Source organism: Mytilus californianus, unplaced genomic scaffold (assembly GCF_021869535.1).
Source record: "Mytilus californianus isolate M0D057914Y unplaced genomic scaffold, xbMytCali1.0.p SCAF_2, whole genome shotgun sequence".
NCBI lineage: Eukaryota > Metazoa > Mollusca > Bivalvia > Mytilida > Mytilidae > Mytilus > Mytilus californianus.
Genome location: NW_026262668.1, coordinates 92,046,884 through 92,062,920, shown reverse-complemented (window position 1 = coordinate 92,062,920; position 16,037 = coordinate 92,046,884). Strand labels below are relative to the sequence as shown.

At 31.9% G+C, this 16,037-nt stretch overlaps 1 protein-coding gene across 2 annotated transcripts; it reads left to right on the top strand.

Moving 5' to 3' along the window:
- The first annotated feature begins 1,116 nt into the window (after positions 1–1,116).
- On the top strand, positions 1,117–15,792 carry LOC127728461 (asparagine synthetase [glutamine-hydrolyzing]-like). 2 transcript variants are annotated; one of them, XM_052235848.1, is made up of 10 exons: positions 1,117–1,212; positions 2,761–3,019; positions 3,434–3,671; positions 8,347–8,517; positions 9,167–9,262; positions 9,666–9,793; positions 11,184–11,310; positions 13,572–13,779; positions 14,693–14,930; positions 15,486–15,792. In XM_052235848.1, the coding sequence occupies exons 2-10, from the start codon at positions 2,771–2,773 to the stop codon at positions 15,681–15,683; spliced, it is 1,653 nt and encodes a 550-aa protein (XP_052091808.1). In that variant the 5' UTR covers positions 1,117–1,212; positions 2,761–2,770; the 3' UTR covers positions 15,684–15,792. The 2 variants fall into 2 exon arrangements, with proteins under 2 accessions (XP_052091808.1, XP_052091807.1); XM_052235847.1 differs by lacking the exon at positions 1,117–1,212 and adding an exon at positions 1,289–1,469.
- The last annotated feature ends 245 nt before the right edge of the window (positions 15,793–16,037 follow it).

Below are 16,037 nucleotides of genomic sequence, written 5' to 3'. Positions count from 1 at the left end.
AATTGCTCACTTGGTAAAGTTGAAGATGAGCTTCATTTTTTGTTAGAATGTCCTTTTTATGATACTCAAAGGGAAGAATTTTTTCAATACATATCTGACAATTGTTATAATTTTAAAAATTTAAATAAATCTTCTAAATTTTTATGGCTCTTGACTCAAGAAAATGTAACTCTTATGGAAAAACTGGGCTATTATATCTGTGACTGTTTTGAATTATGGAGATCAGGTATGCATATTGACACTAAGTCAAGTAAATGATTTGAGAATGAATGCATATAATGTAATTTTATTCTTTTATTCACAATATATATGTGGTTTTTGGCTCTGATTCTGACCAATGCTAATATACTAAATATATATTTTCAAGTGACTATTATTGTTGTTATTACCAATTATGTAAATCAATTGTATCTGATTTTATGCCCTTTGGGCCCTGTAATTTGGGAAATAAAAAATATTCTATTCTAATATTCTATTCTATAGGCAATCTACTTGATCGCCTTGATTCTTAACTTTATTATTGGATTTTTTTGTTCATTACAATTCATTTTAAAAAAATAAATAAAAAAAAAACATGCAGCAAAAAATAAATTTTCATCTGTAACTCACGAAAAGGCCTACTGTATATTTTCGTTATCTCCTATTTCCTTTGCTATACATGTGAAATTTATCCCATTAAGATTTTGGAAGTAATGAGTTCCGTTAATTTGTTTTAAATATCTTAACTAAACAGTCAAAAGACGGCTAGCTTTTAGATAAGCTATTGGTCTGTTGACTTGCGATTGAATAATGTATAGTGTATTGTTTTGGTGACAATATATAATAGTCATACTTGATTTACGCTCGACAGATTTAATGTATTTATAACTCATGTGTGAAAGATCATTTATACCTTCAAATGACTGGAAGAAAACCATTTCTAAAAATAGTAACGACTAGTTTTTCACCTGAAACGGAAAATAATCTAAATTAAAACACTTATTTCAAAGAAACTTTTAACTGTTAAATATGTTAATAATGTTGTCATTCGCTCAGAGCGTGAACGTTAAATAAGTTAACATAACCTAGATATTATAAATATTGATAATTTCCGCATGACATATTACATTTGCATACAGTATCATTCAGTTCCCACATGTTGTAGGTTTATTTTAGATATATCATTAGCTCACTTACTGTTGCATCATTCTTTCTCTTCTTGCACGAGATACGGTAAGTTTTTTTTATCAATATTTCATTTTTTAACACAATTGTTTTCTTCTTCCTTTACAGACAGAAAGATTCGACTGATTTGTACAAATTTTATTGAATATTTTCTTTTTTCTATAAATAGTGAACACGTTCTCGTCGTAAAGTTGATAAATATAAAATTTCAGTTTAAATGTTAATGGGACGATCGTTTGATTTTCTGGGGAAGGATGATTTTGAAAATGAATATCCTGGCCTGGTAAGAACTGAAAAGAAATAAGGTAAGAACTGAAAAGAAATAACCTTGCATACGACAGGATAAAAATGTCCTGCACCCCTCCCTCACCCCCACCCCAAAAATTAATCAACTGGTCGTCCCCTTACTTTCTTCTTTGAATTGATTAATTCCATTGTATGTATTATACTGAACCATTGTATGTTTCGTACTGATTCAGCTGCATGTAAAAAAGATAATGATTATATATTGGAAAAAGTTTTTGGTCAGGATTCCTCTGAAAAAGCTCATAACAAATTTATGAAATATATTCTTGGTGTAAACAGAAAGTCCAGTAACATAGCTGTGATGTCAGAGCTTGGTAGATTTCCTATTTATTTTACTATAATTTTATCAATGTTAAAATATTGTCATAGACTGGAAGGTTTGGAAGAAGGATTATTATTTGATGCATTCATATGTTGTAAACAATTACATATTTCTAATGTAAATACATGGTACTCTAGTATAGATTATATTCAGAGAGAGATTGATTTACCAAATTTTGACCAATCAATTGGTTCTTTATGTCAGTATGTTAAAAATAAACTATGTGAAAGTTATTTAATTTTTTGGAATAGACTGAAGTATCAAAGAATTAACTCTGAAAAAGGGAAGCTTGGTACTTATTTTTCTATAAAAAATTGTTTTAAAAAAGAAAAATATTTAGAACTACAGGATTTAAAAAAAAGACAGTCAATTTGTAAATTAAGAATAAGTGCTCACTCTTTAAAAATTGAGACAGACAGATATTCAAAAAAATATATAGAAAGATCTGAGCGTCTTTGTTCAAATTGCTCACTTGGTAAAGTTGAAGATGAGCTTCATTTTTTGTTAGAATGTCCTCTTTATGATACTCAAAGGGAAGACTTTTTTCAATACATATCTGACAATTGTTATAATTTTAAAAATTTAAATAAATCTTCTAAATTTTTATGGCTCTTGACTCAATAAAATGTAACTCTTATGGAAAAACTGGGCTGTTATATTTGTGACTGTTTTGAATTAAGGAGATCAGGTATGCATATTGACACTAAGTCAAGTAAATGATTTGAGAATGAATGCATATAATGTAATTTTATTCTTTTATTCACAATATATATGTGGTTTTTGGCTCTGATTCTGACCAATGCTAATATACTAAATATATATTTTCAAGTGACTATTATTGTTGTTGTTACCAATTATGTAAATCAATTGTATCTGATTTTATGCCCTTTATGGGCCCTGTAATTTTGGAAATAAAAATATTCTATTCTATTCTATTCTATTCTATTCTATTATACACACATTTGCAGGAATAAGAAAATGTGTGGAATCTGGGCAATTTTTGGTAGTCCTGATGATACTAGTATACAATGTAATGCTGCTCACAAGATAACTCATAGAGGACCAGATGCTTTCCGAATAGAAACAATCCATCATTTCCCGACATGCTGCCTCGGATTTCATCGACTTGCTATTGTTGATGATCTACAAGGGATGCAGCCTATGAGAGTATTTCGATATCCTCATGTATGGTTGATCTATAACGGAGAAATATACAACCACCAAGAGGTATGTTAAAATTATTTTTTTCCGCTTGATAAGTCAAAGACAACAGATGTTCGAATATAAAAAAAATATTTTCATGAACAATTTTAAGATTCCTTTCTTTCATTCAACATAACTAAAAAGTAATTTTGACAAGCATTGTGTTTTGCTGTATCCGTTAAAATGTATATCTGGCTTTAATGAATGAGTAGCGGGAGAGACTTAGTTGAAAATGTTACCCAACAACGCAGGCTAACAAAAATTAGCCTCTAGAGATCACTATTCGACCCATGCAACGATTAGATTTTTTTATGTGTGGTTGACTTGACATTATGACTGTCCAGTCTTAATACACATCTCATCATTCTATATATTAATTAAGACTTTACATTGTGAACGATTGAACAAAGTTGTTTGCATTGAATCTTCTCATTGCAGTTACAGAAAGAATTTGACTTCCACTATGCCACAAAATGTGACGGAGAAGCCATTATACATCTGTATGCACAAGGAGGGATCGAATTTGCTGCAAAGCATCTTGACGGTGTGTTCTCTTTCTGTCTACTTGATACAGCGAACAGAAAAGTTTTCCTTGGGAGAGATACTTATGGCGTCCGGCCGATGTTCAGGCTTTACAATGAAAATGGGTTTCTTGCCGTCTGCTCTGAAGCCAAAGGTAAGAAAGGAAACACCACGCATGCCAATGTTGAAGTAGACGGGCGTTAAATGTCTAAAATGGCGTTGTGCCATTTCTAACCCTTCCTTTTTTGTGTGTAAAAGCTTGACAAGGAAATCATCTATTGCCAATTCAATTGGTAATCCAATTTATATTCAAATGACATTTACTGAAGTATGAATCCCCTTATGACATAACTGTCCTTACATACAGTTTACAACTTTATCTACTGGATATGTCAGATGCTCATCGGAACATTTTTTTAAAATTATTAACACCTGTTTTATCAGCTACCAAAAGCGGGCTTCACAGTTACTGAGAGACTACCTATTATAGAGGTGAAGTGAACCAGATGTGGATATTCAAACATTATAAATGTCACAATCAAGGTCTATGCCTTCTAGCAATAGTTAAAAAAATTACTTGTATGCCCTTTATGTTTTGTAACGAGTCATGATTTTGCAAAAAGAACAACAAACATCCAGCACTCCTATAGACACCAACTGCATGTTCTTCTCTTTTTTACAACTTGTTCCTTTATTTGTATGAGTTGGTTTTCAAACAGCGACTTCTAGAGAAAAATTAACAGCAGCTAGCATTCAGAGGCGGATTTAAATTAAGGGGCATGGATCTTGCTCCCTCTTATTAAGCTTCATATATGATAAATGCATAGACTTTTTACAAGAATCACTCCAAAACGTTGGCTTACCAGCCCAACACACCCTTTTTCAAAATCCTGGCTCCGCACCTGGAATTATCCTTTAATTTTACGTTCCGCTATATAGATGATGTCCTCTTACTAAATAATTCGAGTTTTGAGACTATGTTGATCGCATCTATCCCATTAAACTTGAAATTGAGAATAACACAGATACATTTAGGTCAGCTTCATACATACTTACATCCATAAATTGACATGAGTTAAATGATGGGTACTTACCTTTATGACAAAAAGAAGATTTCAAATTTGCATTTAAACTGTTCATTTCTATGAGCAACATTCCGGAAGCACCTGTATATGGATTATAAAAGTTAATTCGATGTTCCAAGATTTGCGTTTCCTATCATCATGGTCATGATTTTCTTGAAGATAAGATAATATATAAGATATTTTATTAGTAAAAAAACCAAACAAATCGGATTGCTACTAAATACAAACACAAATAATCAATAAACAATACAAATATGTAACAGTTACAAAAAATATTAAAATGTTAGACGACATGCCTCCCCTTTAAATTAGCATAACATGATTATATTTAGAAGAAATGCTGCTTAACTTTCATATTTTAGATTATAGTAAAGAAAAAAGGTATACACGTAAAATCAACAGTTCATACACAATTGCTTACATTGTTTCTGTAATTATACATCTCACTTATTCCATTAACAATAATTATCAAAATGTCATATTCTTTACAAGAGAAAATAAATTAAAATTTTTCCCAATTACTCATTGAAATAAAACTAGGAACAATATCATAAATTTCATTAAACATTTTCATTCTAGAGTAATTGAGTTGTGAACATATTATTACAAAATGGAATTCATCTTCCACCTCTATATAACATAAGGGGCACAATCTATTTTCTAAAGCTGTTTTATTATACCTACCACGTTCAATAGCTAGCGTGCTGTTACTTATTCTTATTTTTTCATAGTTTTTAATAACATTTTTATCAAAATTTTATAAAAGATATTGAAAGATGGCTGACATGATTTATAACAAATCTTTCTAAAATTGCCCGTTTATAAATTTTGAAATTATAAAGAAACTAAGGTTTTAACTCCTTCAGGCAAAGTTGACCTTAGATGGATTTGGCTATTTTTTTCGGTCCTTTTTCTTCATATGTCTCTTCAACTGTTTCGGTTTTTATACATCCTTGGCTTTCAAATATTCGGCTTTGAGCGTTCCTGATGAAGGTAAACCCTGAAAAGCGCTTCGAAAGCATGAAATATATAACGTGTTGTTTTCATTTTTTTATGTTAACAAGGAACTAGTAAACCAAGGATTCTTTAAAGTCAAGTTGAAGCAGTTTCTCGAAGGTTTTACAGATGTCTTCATAATTTGGTTAGCCGTTGTGAAATATGTATTTCACAGATGAGGTATTCTAGGCGGAGATGTCATCGTCAACTGTGGATGAAACGATCGCAAATATCCATTTGACCGTCTATTTTTATATATCTTCATATTTCAGTTACAACTTTTCGTTCTATTGCTCTTCTCCACGTCGCTATTGAAACTGCACTTTGGACTGTCTAACTACTTTTGACGACAGTATTTCTTCAAAAACAGTACTGTCATTTCTAAAGGAAAAGGTATGATAAGGCCACAAAAGTGGCCTCTTGAATTCGAAAACCAAAGAAGTATTACATGTATAAATCCTCCTTCATTGAATGACGTCGGAGTGTGAATGACGTTAGGGTCAGAAATCTGTTAGTGAAAATTTTACAACTTTTCAACTAAAACTTGTTAGTCAAGGGAGATATTGGGAATGATGTTTATGATGCAGCATTTGCAACATATTTGAATCGTTTGTATAAAGCTAGAACGGATACTAAATTTTTTTTATATTTTGTGAAAGGTTAAAAACAAACATACTCCTAATACATTAAAATCCTTACATTACATTTGTAATACATTAAAATCCTTACATTACATTTGTAATACATTAAAATCCTTACATTACATTTGTAATACATTAAAATCCTTACATTACATTTGTAATACATTAAAATCCTTACATTACATTTGTAATACATTAAAATCCTTACATTACATTTGTAATACATTAAAATCCTTACATTACATTTGTAATACTCATTTCAAAGCATAATTATAAAACATAAAGAAAAAGAAGGATTTACTGTATATTCTTAATAATTTAACAGATACAAGCGACATTCCAAGCTCTTTGTACCCCAAATTAATCGTTTATATTTGGATGTATCTCCTCTGTTTGATTGATCAGCATGTCAAAAATTAAAATTTAGAAGGACACCTTCGACTTGACTTAATATCTGCCATGACATGCGTTGCAATTCACTGCTTTAAGAAAAATTAGATAACTTCAATCAATACAGTCAGTAACGTAACAAAGCTGATTAGTTCTATTATGCAGCAAGATTGTTTTGAAGTTAATTAAACTAATTTCTAAAGGTCTTCAATGAACGAAAGAATTTAATATTTTAATGAAGTTGATTAAAGAGTTCTTTTTCCTAAGTCCCCAGTGTGTTTGAGGTTTTCTATATAACGAAATGAAAAATAATGATTAAAATGTCCAAAAAAACGACAACATTTATTTGAAATGCATGTGTTGTTCACTTTGAAATTGTTTTCAATTCGATCATAATTATTTTAATCCAATTCAGGCTAATTTTTGGTATCGAAAAATCTGCAATTAGGTAGAATGCAGAGTAAAAAAAATACACATTTCAATTGATAATACAATACCAGAGCGGACAAAATGAAACATTTGATGAATAGATATATATTTTATATACAATAAAAAGTCTAACTTACGTTCATATTAAAACATTTGACATCTCTACCCATTACACAAATGTTCTTCGCCATAACCACCACAAAGAAAGATTGAAATAATTGCACTTGTAATAAAAAAAGGTTTAAATAATTGCATTTGTAATTAAAAAAGGTTTAAATAATTGCATTTGTAATAAAAAAAAAATAACATAATTACACCTGCTGTGTTTTGGGAAGAGAAAACGTATACTTTGTAGAAATACATTCCAATTGTAACAAAACATTTATGTAAAATAAACATCATTGCGATGTAAAAAATTGTCGATATTCCAACGGGAACCATATGTGCTCATCTTCTCATCGATCTCCTTAATTTTGTTTGAAGCTGACTTCGGCATACCACTCGAAAGGAATTAAAAAGAATACAACATTATCCCTAAGCTTAACGTTCCAATATGTAGAACATGGCTGTTCACTGAATAATTCGAAGTTTGATGATTGACTTTCGAACCTGAATTATGGGAAACCGTACCTTAGATACAACAAAAGCTGTTTCGAACCTTGACTAACCTAAAATTCGGCAATAAGGATCGGTTGAGAAATAAAATTTACGAAAACGATAATGACATAAATTTTCCCATTGTGAACTTTCTATATCTAATGTAGTTCTCTATCACGATATGCATGTAGCCTACAAGGAAGCTACTGAACCAAGAACACTAAGTAGTAAACTTGAAATCATCTCTTCGAAGATTTCACGGATGCCATTATCACGTTGCCGTTACGTTCTTCGTTTTAGATATGACCACGGATATCTTCCATTTGTCGTAGCCACTATTTAACATTCCTATCTTTGTTCATGATTTATCAACTAGAATGACTTAGAAGTCGAATTTTAATTACCATAAGCATCACAACAAGTGCTACTAGAATGACTGGAACTCCTTACTTTTCCGCAGTACATGAGTTCACACCGATAATTGTTTAGTTCATATTGCTCAATGTTTTGTGGATTGTTGTCCCCCTGGCCCTGCTTTTTTTTTTTAAACTGAACTACCAAATTGAGTGTGAACAGAGAAAAATACACATTTAACAGAATATAAAATAATTTGTGATTTTATTTTATTCGCGCTTTCGTTTCTTTTACAAAGAAAGACAGTAATATAATACCAGCTATATATTTTTCACAGGTTTAATAGGATTGTCCCAGGAAGCCTACAGTGAACATGTAGAACCGTTCTTACCAGGGCATGTTGAAACTTATAAACTAGATATGCTAGGTAAAGCTTCATTCGAAGAACGAATTAGATTCCATAAAGTAGGAGAAGCACCGGCATATAAAACAGTTGCTGAAATTCAAGGTACAAATGTATTACATATAGCATTTTGTGAAAGTTAAATTTAAAATAATTCAACGTATCGCGCAAAGATCATGATTTGATAAATACATATGGACAAATTTTAGACTGATAAAATAGTTCAAATCCCTTGGATGAATTTGACGTTTTGGCTCTGAGCATTACCGATGAAGTTAATTAAATTCAGAAATGCACATGGAACGTAGCAAACACGGTTTACTTTTATTGCCAATACTCAAACCTGCCACAAGGCTTTCAGAAGACTTTGAGAAGACGAATAGACAAAAGTGATTGAACAATTTGATTAAGTCCTCTGTAAATACTTGACAATTTGATTTGATTTCCCAGTTTGACAAAGTTGACCGAGGCTGACCAAAGGCCAAATTATTAATAGAAAACTATCGACATTTGAAGCTTTGATGAAGCTCTTGAATCATTTCTTTTTATTTACTTGTCTTTAGGGGCACGACATTGTGCTTTGTTTTGTGCTTAAAATAGGATTGGACAACAGTACTGAAAATTAGAATGAATCTATGATGATAAAATAGTCATTCAAATTAACGGGCACAATCAAAGTCAACTGCAGATGTACAAGTTATGTGCACGTCAAGCTAAAGTATAATTAAATAATCATATATTGAACTTTGAACAGATAAAAACGATGTAGAAGAGAATATACGCATCTTGTTGGAAGCAGCTGTTGAAAAAAGATTGATGGCAGAAAGACGTATAGGATGCCTGTTATCTGGTATTTAATAAATGAGTAAAAATTCTGTCTTGTACACATATTTTTAGTACTTAAACACTTGTTTCGACCGTGCGAGACTCTCATGTGTAGTCAAGGTTGTTAAACGCCCCCTAGAAGTAGTTTCTTTGTCGGTCTTATTCGTAGACTGATATGAAATAATACATTGATCTGTTAAAGCTAAATGTCTAGAAAATATAAAGTCCTTTTACTTCTTTTGTATAGAATTCAAATACAAATGTAACTACATTATGCAATACACATTTTAAAGTAGTAGGTAATCATGTGTTATATAACTTAGTATTCACTTGAAAATTTACTATTTAACTTCGTTTTTGTTGTTTTAAGGCATTTTAATAAGATTAAGACGCATACGTACCAGTTAAAATCTAACTTTTTTTTCCAGGTGGACTCGATTCTAGTCTTGTAGCCTCAATACTTGTAAAGAAGGCAAAGGAAATGAAACTGTCCTATCGTATTCAGACATTTGCAATAGGAATGGAGAACAGTCCAGATCTGCTAGCAGCCAGAAAGGTGCAGAGATATGTTCTCATATATATCGTTCTCTATTCTTTTCTTTCTATTAGTTGTTCAGATGACATGTATATATTATTCATTCGACTTTCCTTTTGTCTTTTTCGGACGTGAAAGTGCTTTAAACTGCTTATAAAATTTATAGTGGTCTCTTTTTAAAATTGCATCAGATTTTCTCTGACAATTTTAATGAGCAGCGCAGTGAAAAATAATGACATGTTTGAAATTCTAAAACATTGATTTGATGATGACTAGTTACGTTTCCCATGCATAAAGCAGCCGCGTCATGTTCACAGTTGGAGGATATAGAAATGACCTCGTACTTTGAGTAGTCAGGTTAGAAGGCGGAAAGCCTGGCCGTGTATAATTTTTCCGCAGTCAAAATTCTTTCCATCATTGCTTTAAATTCGGTCTATTTTTCTTATAACTTTTCATCTTATATTTACTCTATATCCTTCATTTCATATTCAGCACCTCGATATAACCGTTTTGGTGTGCTGAGGTGAAGAACACCAACTATCAATCAATCAATCTTTTGCATAAAAAAGTTGAGACTGATGTACGGGATTTGTGTTCTGTCCTATCATAAAAAAGACCCGGAAATGATGTTTTCTCTTCATGCAATGTGGAATTTTATTATTTTTTTTATTTTAATGATTATCTAAACAAAAGTGTCAAGTGTGTCTAACCACGGTGATAAAAAGGGGACGATGTTCAAAACAATGACATTTATTTTAAGTCCGATTTAATACATTCCATCTGAGTTCTTCTTTTTTATTTCTTGTCAAAATGTCTTCTACATTTTAAAAATTAAATAGTATTTACTCCGCCGAGACGAAGGGGATTATCAAAAACGTCCAATAACCTTCAAAAAGTTATCATTGGGTGAAATTTTGTTTTCATTGAAATTCACAGAAAAATTATATCAGCATGTCCAATGGATTTGTTGTATCGTCTTGAGACAGAAAGAGGTAGAAGGGGCGGATTGTCATTTTGTAAAATGGACTAATAACCGCACGGAGCCCCTTTTATTATCTTTTGTGAATTAGAATTTTCAATAAACAATTCATTTGAATCGTTTAAGCTTAATTATGCTCATACCTACACATTTTTATCATGGATTCAGTTTATATGTTGCACCCCGTCCTAGTAGTGGGAGACTGATGGGCGGCACATTAAAATTTCTTCCAATGTAAAATTGGTTTTGTATTAGCAAAAACAGATTAAATTAAAGAATGAAGTTAAGAAAACTTAAAAAAGACTATTGAAAATATGTGTAACACAGAAAAAAGAGGGTCCATGCCCTAAGCGCCAGTGCACATGACAACAACTCTAAATGAACACAAAATAAATTTGGTTTCTTTTCACTGATTTTTTCAATTTGGTTCAGGTGGCAAACTTCTTAGAAACAGAACATCACGAGGTTGTATTTACTCCAGAAGAAGGTATCGCTGCCCTCGAAGATGTCATTTATCATCTTGAGAGTTATGACGTCACAACTATACGTGCTTCGGTCGGTAAGTTACCGTATTTTAAGTTATTCAGTGTATGGTTTATATATACGTTATAACTTATTATGAAGTATAACAAACAATCAAACTAAAACAACATGTCATCTTGCATATTTCAGAAATCCTGGGATCACGATAAAACTTCTCACTGTGCTGCTTTAAATGATTTGTATAGACACAACCCTGGTTTATAGGAACATGGAATTATACTTGTAACACGAGTACTTCCATAAATAGCAAGTGGTATTATGAATCCTTCAAATATTTGCCATAAGAGGATTCTGAACAAAAACAATATGTCAAGTGAACGAGACCTTCTTTCCTCTAGTGTAACTTTTAATGTGACTGATTATTATCTGTTCCATATACTGTATTCATTATTATATCTTGTTTTCCATTAACATGTTGGTTGAGAGATGTGATTGTTTTTTTATGCTATGTCTTACTTCAGTTTCATGCTTATTTTGTCTGTGAGTTGAAAAGTTCTTGTCTTTCTTATGTGCTACTTATCTACACATAGAAATTTAACATTCTTTTCATGGAAAATTCATATTTCAATAAATTTACTTTTGACTTTTTAACCATACAATAGAACCAAAAACAAATAACGAATACAATTAAACAGAAACTATTCTATTGTGTTACAACTCTCTAAACAACGAATTTATGATAAAATCAAAGAAAAGAAAAGTAAAGCAACATAACAAGAATGTGTCTAACTAGCAAATATATGGATGACAAAATAATTTATATTAAGCACGGAAATAAACAAAAATATTTTTTGTCGTAGCTCACCCGTCCAAAGGGGCCAGTGCGAGCTATTGACATCACTTAGCGTCCGTTGTCTGTCGTTCGTCATTCGCCGTTCGTTGTCTAATTTCTGGCAACCGTCATCCGTTAACTTTTGCAAAAATCTTCTCATCTGAAACTGCTGGGCCAATTAGAACTAGGTCAAAATCATTCTTAGGGTATCTGCTTAAAAAAACATTCCGATGAATCTGTCTGGCCACCACCTAGGGCTAAAATATTGATTGGTGCTTGCTTTAGTGCGCCTCAGCACAAAAAGGCTATATTTTGCAGCGATATTAAGGCTAAAAAAGAACACAAGCCTAAAATACAAGTATTGTCTATTATCTTAAAAACCGTTTTTGATAGAGAAAACCAGGTCGAAGCAGAAAGATGCATGCCCTTAAATGACATTTTTGACAATTTTTGCGATTTTGTCTTTCATCTTGAAAACTATAATAGAAAGAGAAACTGCAGCTAAAATAAATGACTTGCAGGATGTACAAAAACATTCAACATAAACTAAATCGTTACTGGACTCCTTATAGGAATTATTGCCCTTGAATGACAACTTCACCCTTTTTTGTTTTTTATCGGAAACTATAGTACATAAAGAGAAATTGTATACAACAAAAATAACCAACAAAATAAGATCTACGAAAAAGTCAATATAGCCGAAAATTTTACGAAGTCACGGAAAGAGGTGGTAGTTCTGGTATTTTTAAAAACTTTTGTTGTTGATAGTAACCAAAAATAACCGCGTGTTATGACTAGTTGTTAATCTCTGGTATTATACATCTTTGCTACCAGTAATCACTTGAATCTTATCAAACAGCGAGGTTACTTTATAAATCCTGCTTGAATTAAAAAAAAAATCACTGTAAAAAGTACCCAAAAGATTTTTCAGATCCCCTAAAGATATATGTCAGATTTCAGATACCACCAGTATTAATATAATAGTTTATTTTGTTTTATTTGTGTAAGTCCTTCAAATTTCTTGCACCTCCAAATGACAGCAAAAACTGCAAAATGATCTCATTTTGAGATCTTCCCTGTTGATATTAGATATGAGCAAAACTTATCTATGTGATGTCTTATTTGAGACACGACTGTTGCTGAAATTAGTTTTTATCAACACCACATGTTTGATTAAATATGTAATATGTAAATCATGACTGTCGTGTTAAAAGACATCACATTGACTTGAAATATGGTATTTCAGTTTGGTACTAAATGTGACGCCGCTCATAATTTCGTCTTTTTTATTTGTCAATATAATTAACACTTTTGAATTATAAACATTTACTATTTTTCCAAATTTTTAGCCAACGGTAGTTAATTCTTATCATAGGTTCTCCTTTATTTTACATATTAAAGGGTTGTTTTTTCTCTGTCACGCTATATGTAGAAAGCTTGAGGAAAGAAGGATAAATAAAACTTTCAAGATATATATTATATTGCACGCTTGTGTATCATTTCAGGCATGTTTCTACTTAGTAAATATATTAAAGAAAAGACCGACACAACAGTTATTTTGTCAGGAGAAGGATCAGACGAGATAGCTCAGGGATACATATACTTCCACAATGCACCATCTGCTACAGATGCAGATATTGAAAGTAAACGACTTTGCGAGGACCTTTATATGTTTGACGTTTTACGTGGGGATAGGTCAACATCCGCATGGGGGTAGGTAAAATTTTGATGTTCTATGAGATAATAGGGCAATTATAGCTAAAGGGATAATTAATAATTGTTAGTGCTTTACGAAGGGATATGTTGCATAGAGTAAATGGTCATGGAAAAAGCAATTGTCAAGTTCTCCATTTTCCAAATGTTTGATATATACAAATGAGAAGATGTGGTATGAGTGTCAATGAGACAACTCTCCATCCAAGTCACAATGTGTAAAAAGTAAACAATTATGTTATAGGTCAAAGTACGGCCCTCAACGTGGAGCCTTGGCTCACACCGAACAGCAAGCTATAAAGGGCCCCAAAATGACTAGTGTAAAACAATTCAAATAGGAAAACCAATTGTCTATTCTATATGAGAAACGAGAAACACTTATGAACCACATCAACAGATGACAACCGATATGTTTTATTTGATTCTCCAACGTTTTTACTACCAACCATGGGTATTACAGAAAACAACTTTGTACATAATAAATAAAAGTTCAGCCACTTTTTTACACAATGAATAAAGTTCAGCCGCTTTGCACATAATAAATAAAGTCTAACCACTTTGTATATAATAAGTAAAGTTCAATTGTGGACTTGTACTTTGTAAATCTGTATAGGGTTCTTTCGTTTACAGTGTATAGTATTTGAAGTATTGAAGGTGGTTACACTTACAGAGTTTGAAATACTATTAGAATATCTTTAATAAGATAAATGCATCCGCAAGATAAGCAATGTTGCAACAACATAACAATAATTTTGCTACATACGTTATTAACCATTGAAATTCTTGTGATTGTTTTTAAATGTACCAGAACTATCTGGACATGTATTTGCTTAGAACTCAAAACACAACATTAACTTCGTAACATACTGAAAGTTCGACGTTAATCATCGGTTGTATTATTACTATTTTTCAGGTTAGAAATTCGTGTGCCTTTTCTTGACCACAAGTTTAGTAGCTATTATCTCTCGCTCTCAGACAGTATAAAACAACCACAAAAAGGAATAGAGAAATATCTACTACGTTCTGCATTTGATGGAATTGATCTCCTACCAACAGATATTTTGTGGAGACCAAAGGAAGCATTCAGTGATGGTGTATCATCAAAGACACGATCATGGTTTGAAATACTTCAAGAATTCATATGTGAACAGGTAATTTGATGATTTTTCAATTATTAAGGAAATCGTGGTTTGAATTGGTAAGTCCAACATTTTCTTTATGGCTAAGCCATAAGAGAAAAGCAAAAGGCTTAATTCAGTAAAATAGATGCAGACTTTTGCTGTTCTCGTTAGATGTTTCTTGAGACCAACCCAGACTAGTTCCTACTGAAATCAGTAGAATGCGTTTGTATTTGACAAAAAATATATATTTATATTTGTTTCCTGTCACTTGGCAGAAACAATAAGTGTAGGCAGGTATTAAAATATGTACGTAGAATCGATAGGGAAATGTTGTAGATTTTAATGATACTTTACCAAAAACGTTTGGTATTTAACGGTGTGTAACTAAAAATGCCCCTAAAATATGTAAGGTTAGGCATGCAAATTTAGGATAGGTAAGAAGGCAAGAAACAGAACTATATCGTTTTGGCCTTAGAAAAATAAGTATCTAGTCACTACGTTAAAATTGATTTCATCGGTTTGTCTTTCTCCTCGAAAGATTTACTGTCACTGAATGATTACATTAAATCCTAACTTCTGTTTTAGGTTAACGACAGTGATTTAGAATCTACAGCCTTAACATACAAACATAACACACCAAGGACCAAAGAAGCCCTTTACTATAGACAGATATTTGAGAAATTTTACTCAGGACAAGGCGATTGGATTCCATATTACTGGATGCCTAAATGGACGGGTGCTACAGATCCATCGGCAAGAACATTGAAGCATTATAAGCAGTAGATTATTTGTATTTCTTTCTTTCTTTCATGAATATTTCACTCATTACTGCAATAAAAACATAGGGCTTAAAATAAATTACGTCAATTCATTTATCTAAGCCCTTCATTTTGATATTTGTTCCTTTTATTAGTATAACAACATTATTCCATAGTTAGTGCTATATCATAAATCAAGAACATAATTCAGAAAACGGATAGAACCAGTTATACGAACCCAACAAAAAAACGGCGGGATGAACCCACGTGTCGTAGAAGAGAAAGCAGTTCCTACTGCACTCGTGGTGCTAATTAGTCCCCTACCAACGAAGTCAAAGGGGACTTTAGATTTGCACTCCGTCCGTCCGTCTGTCCATCC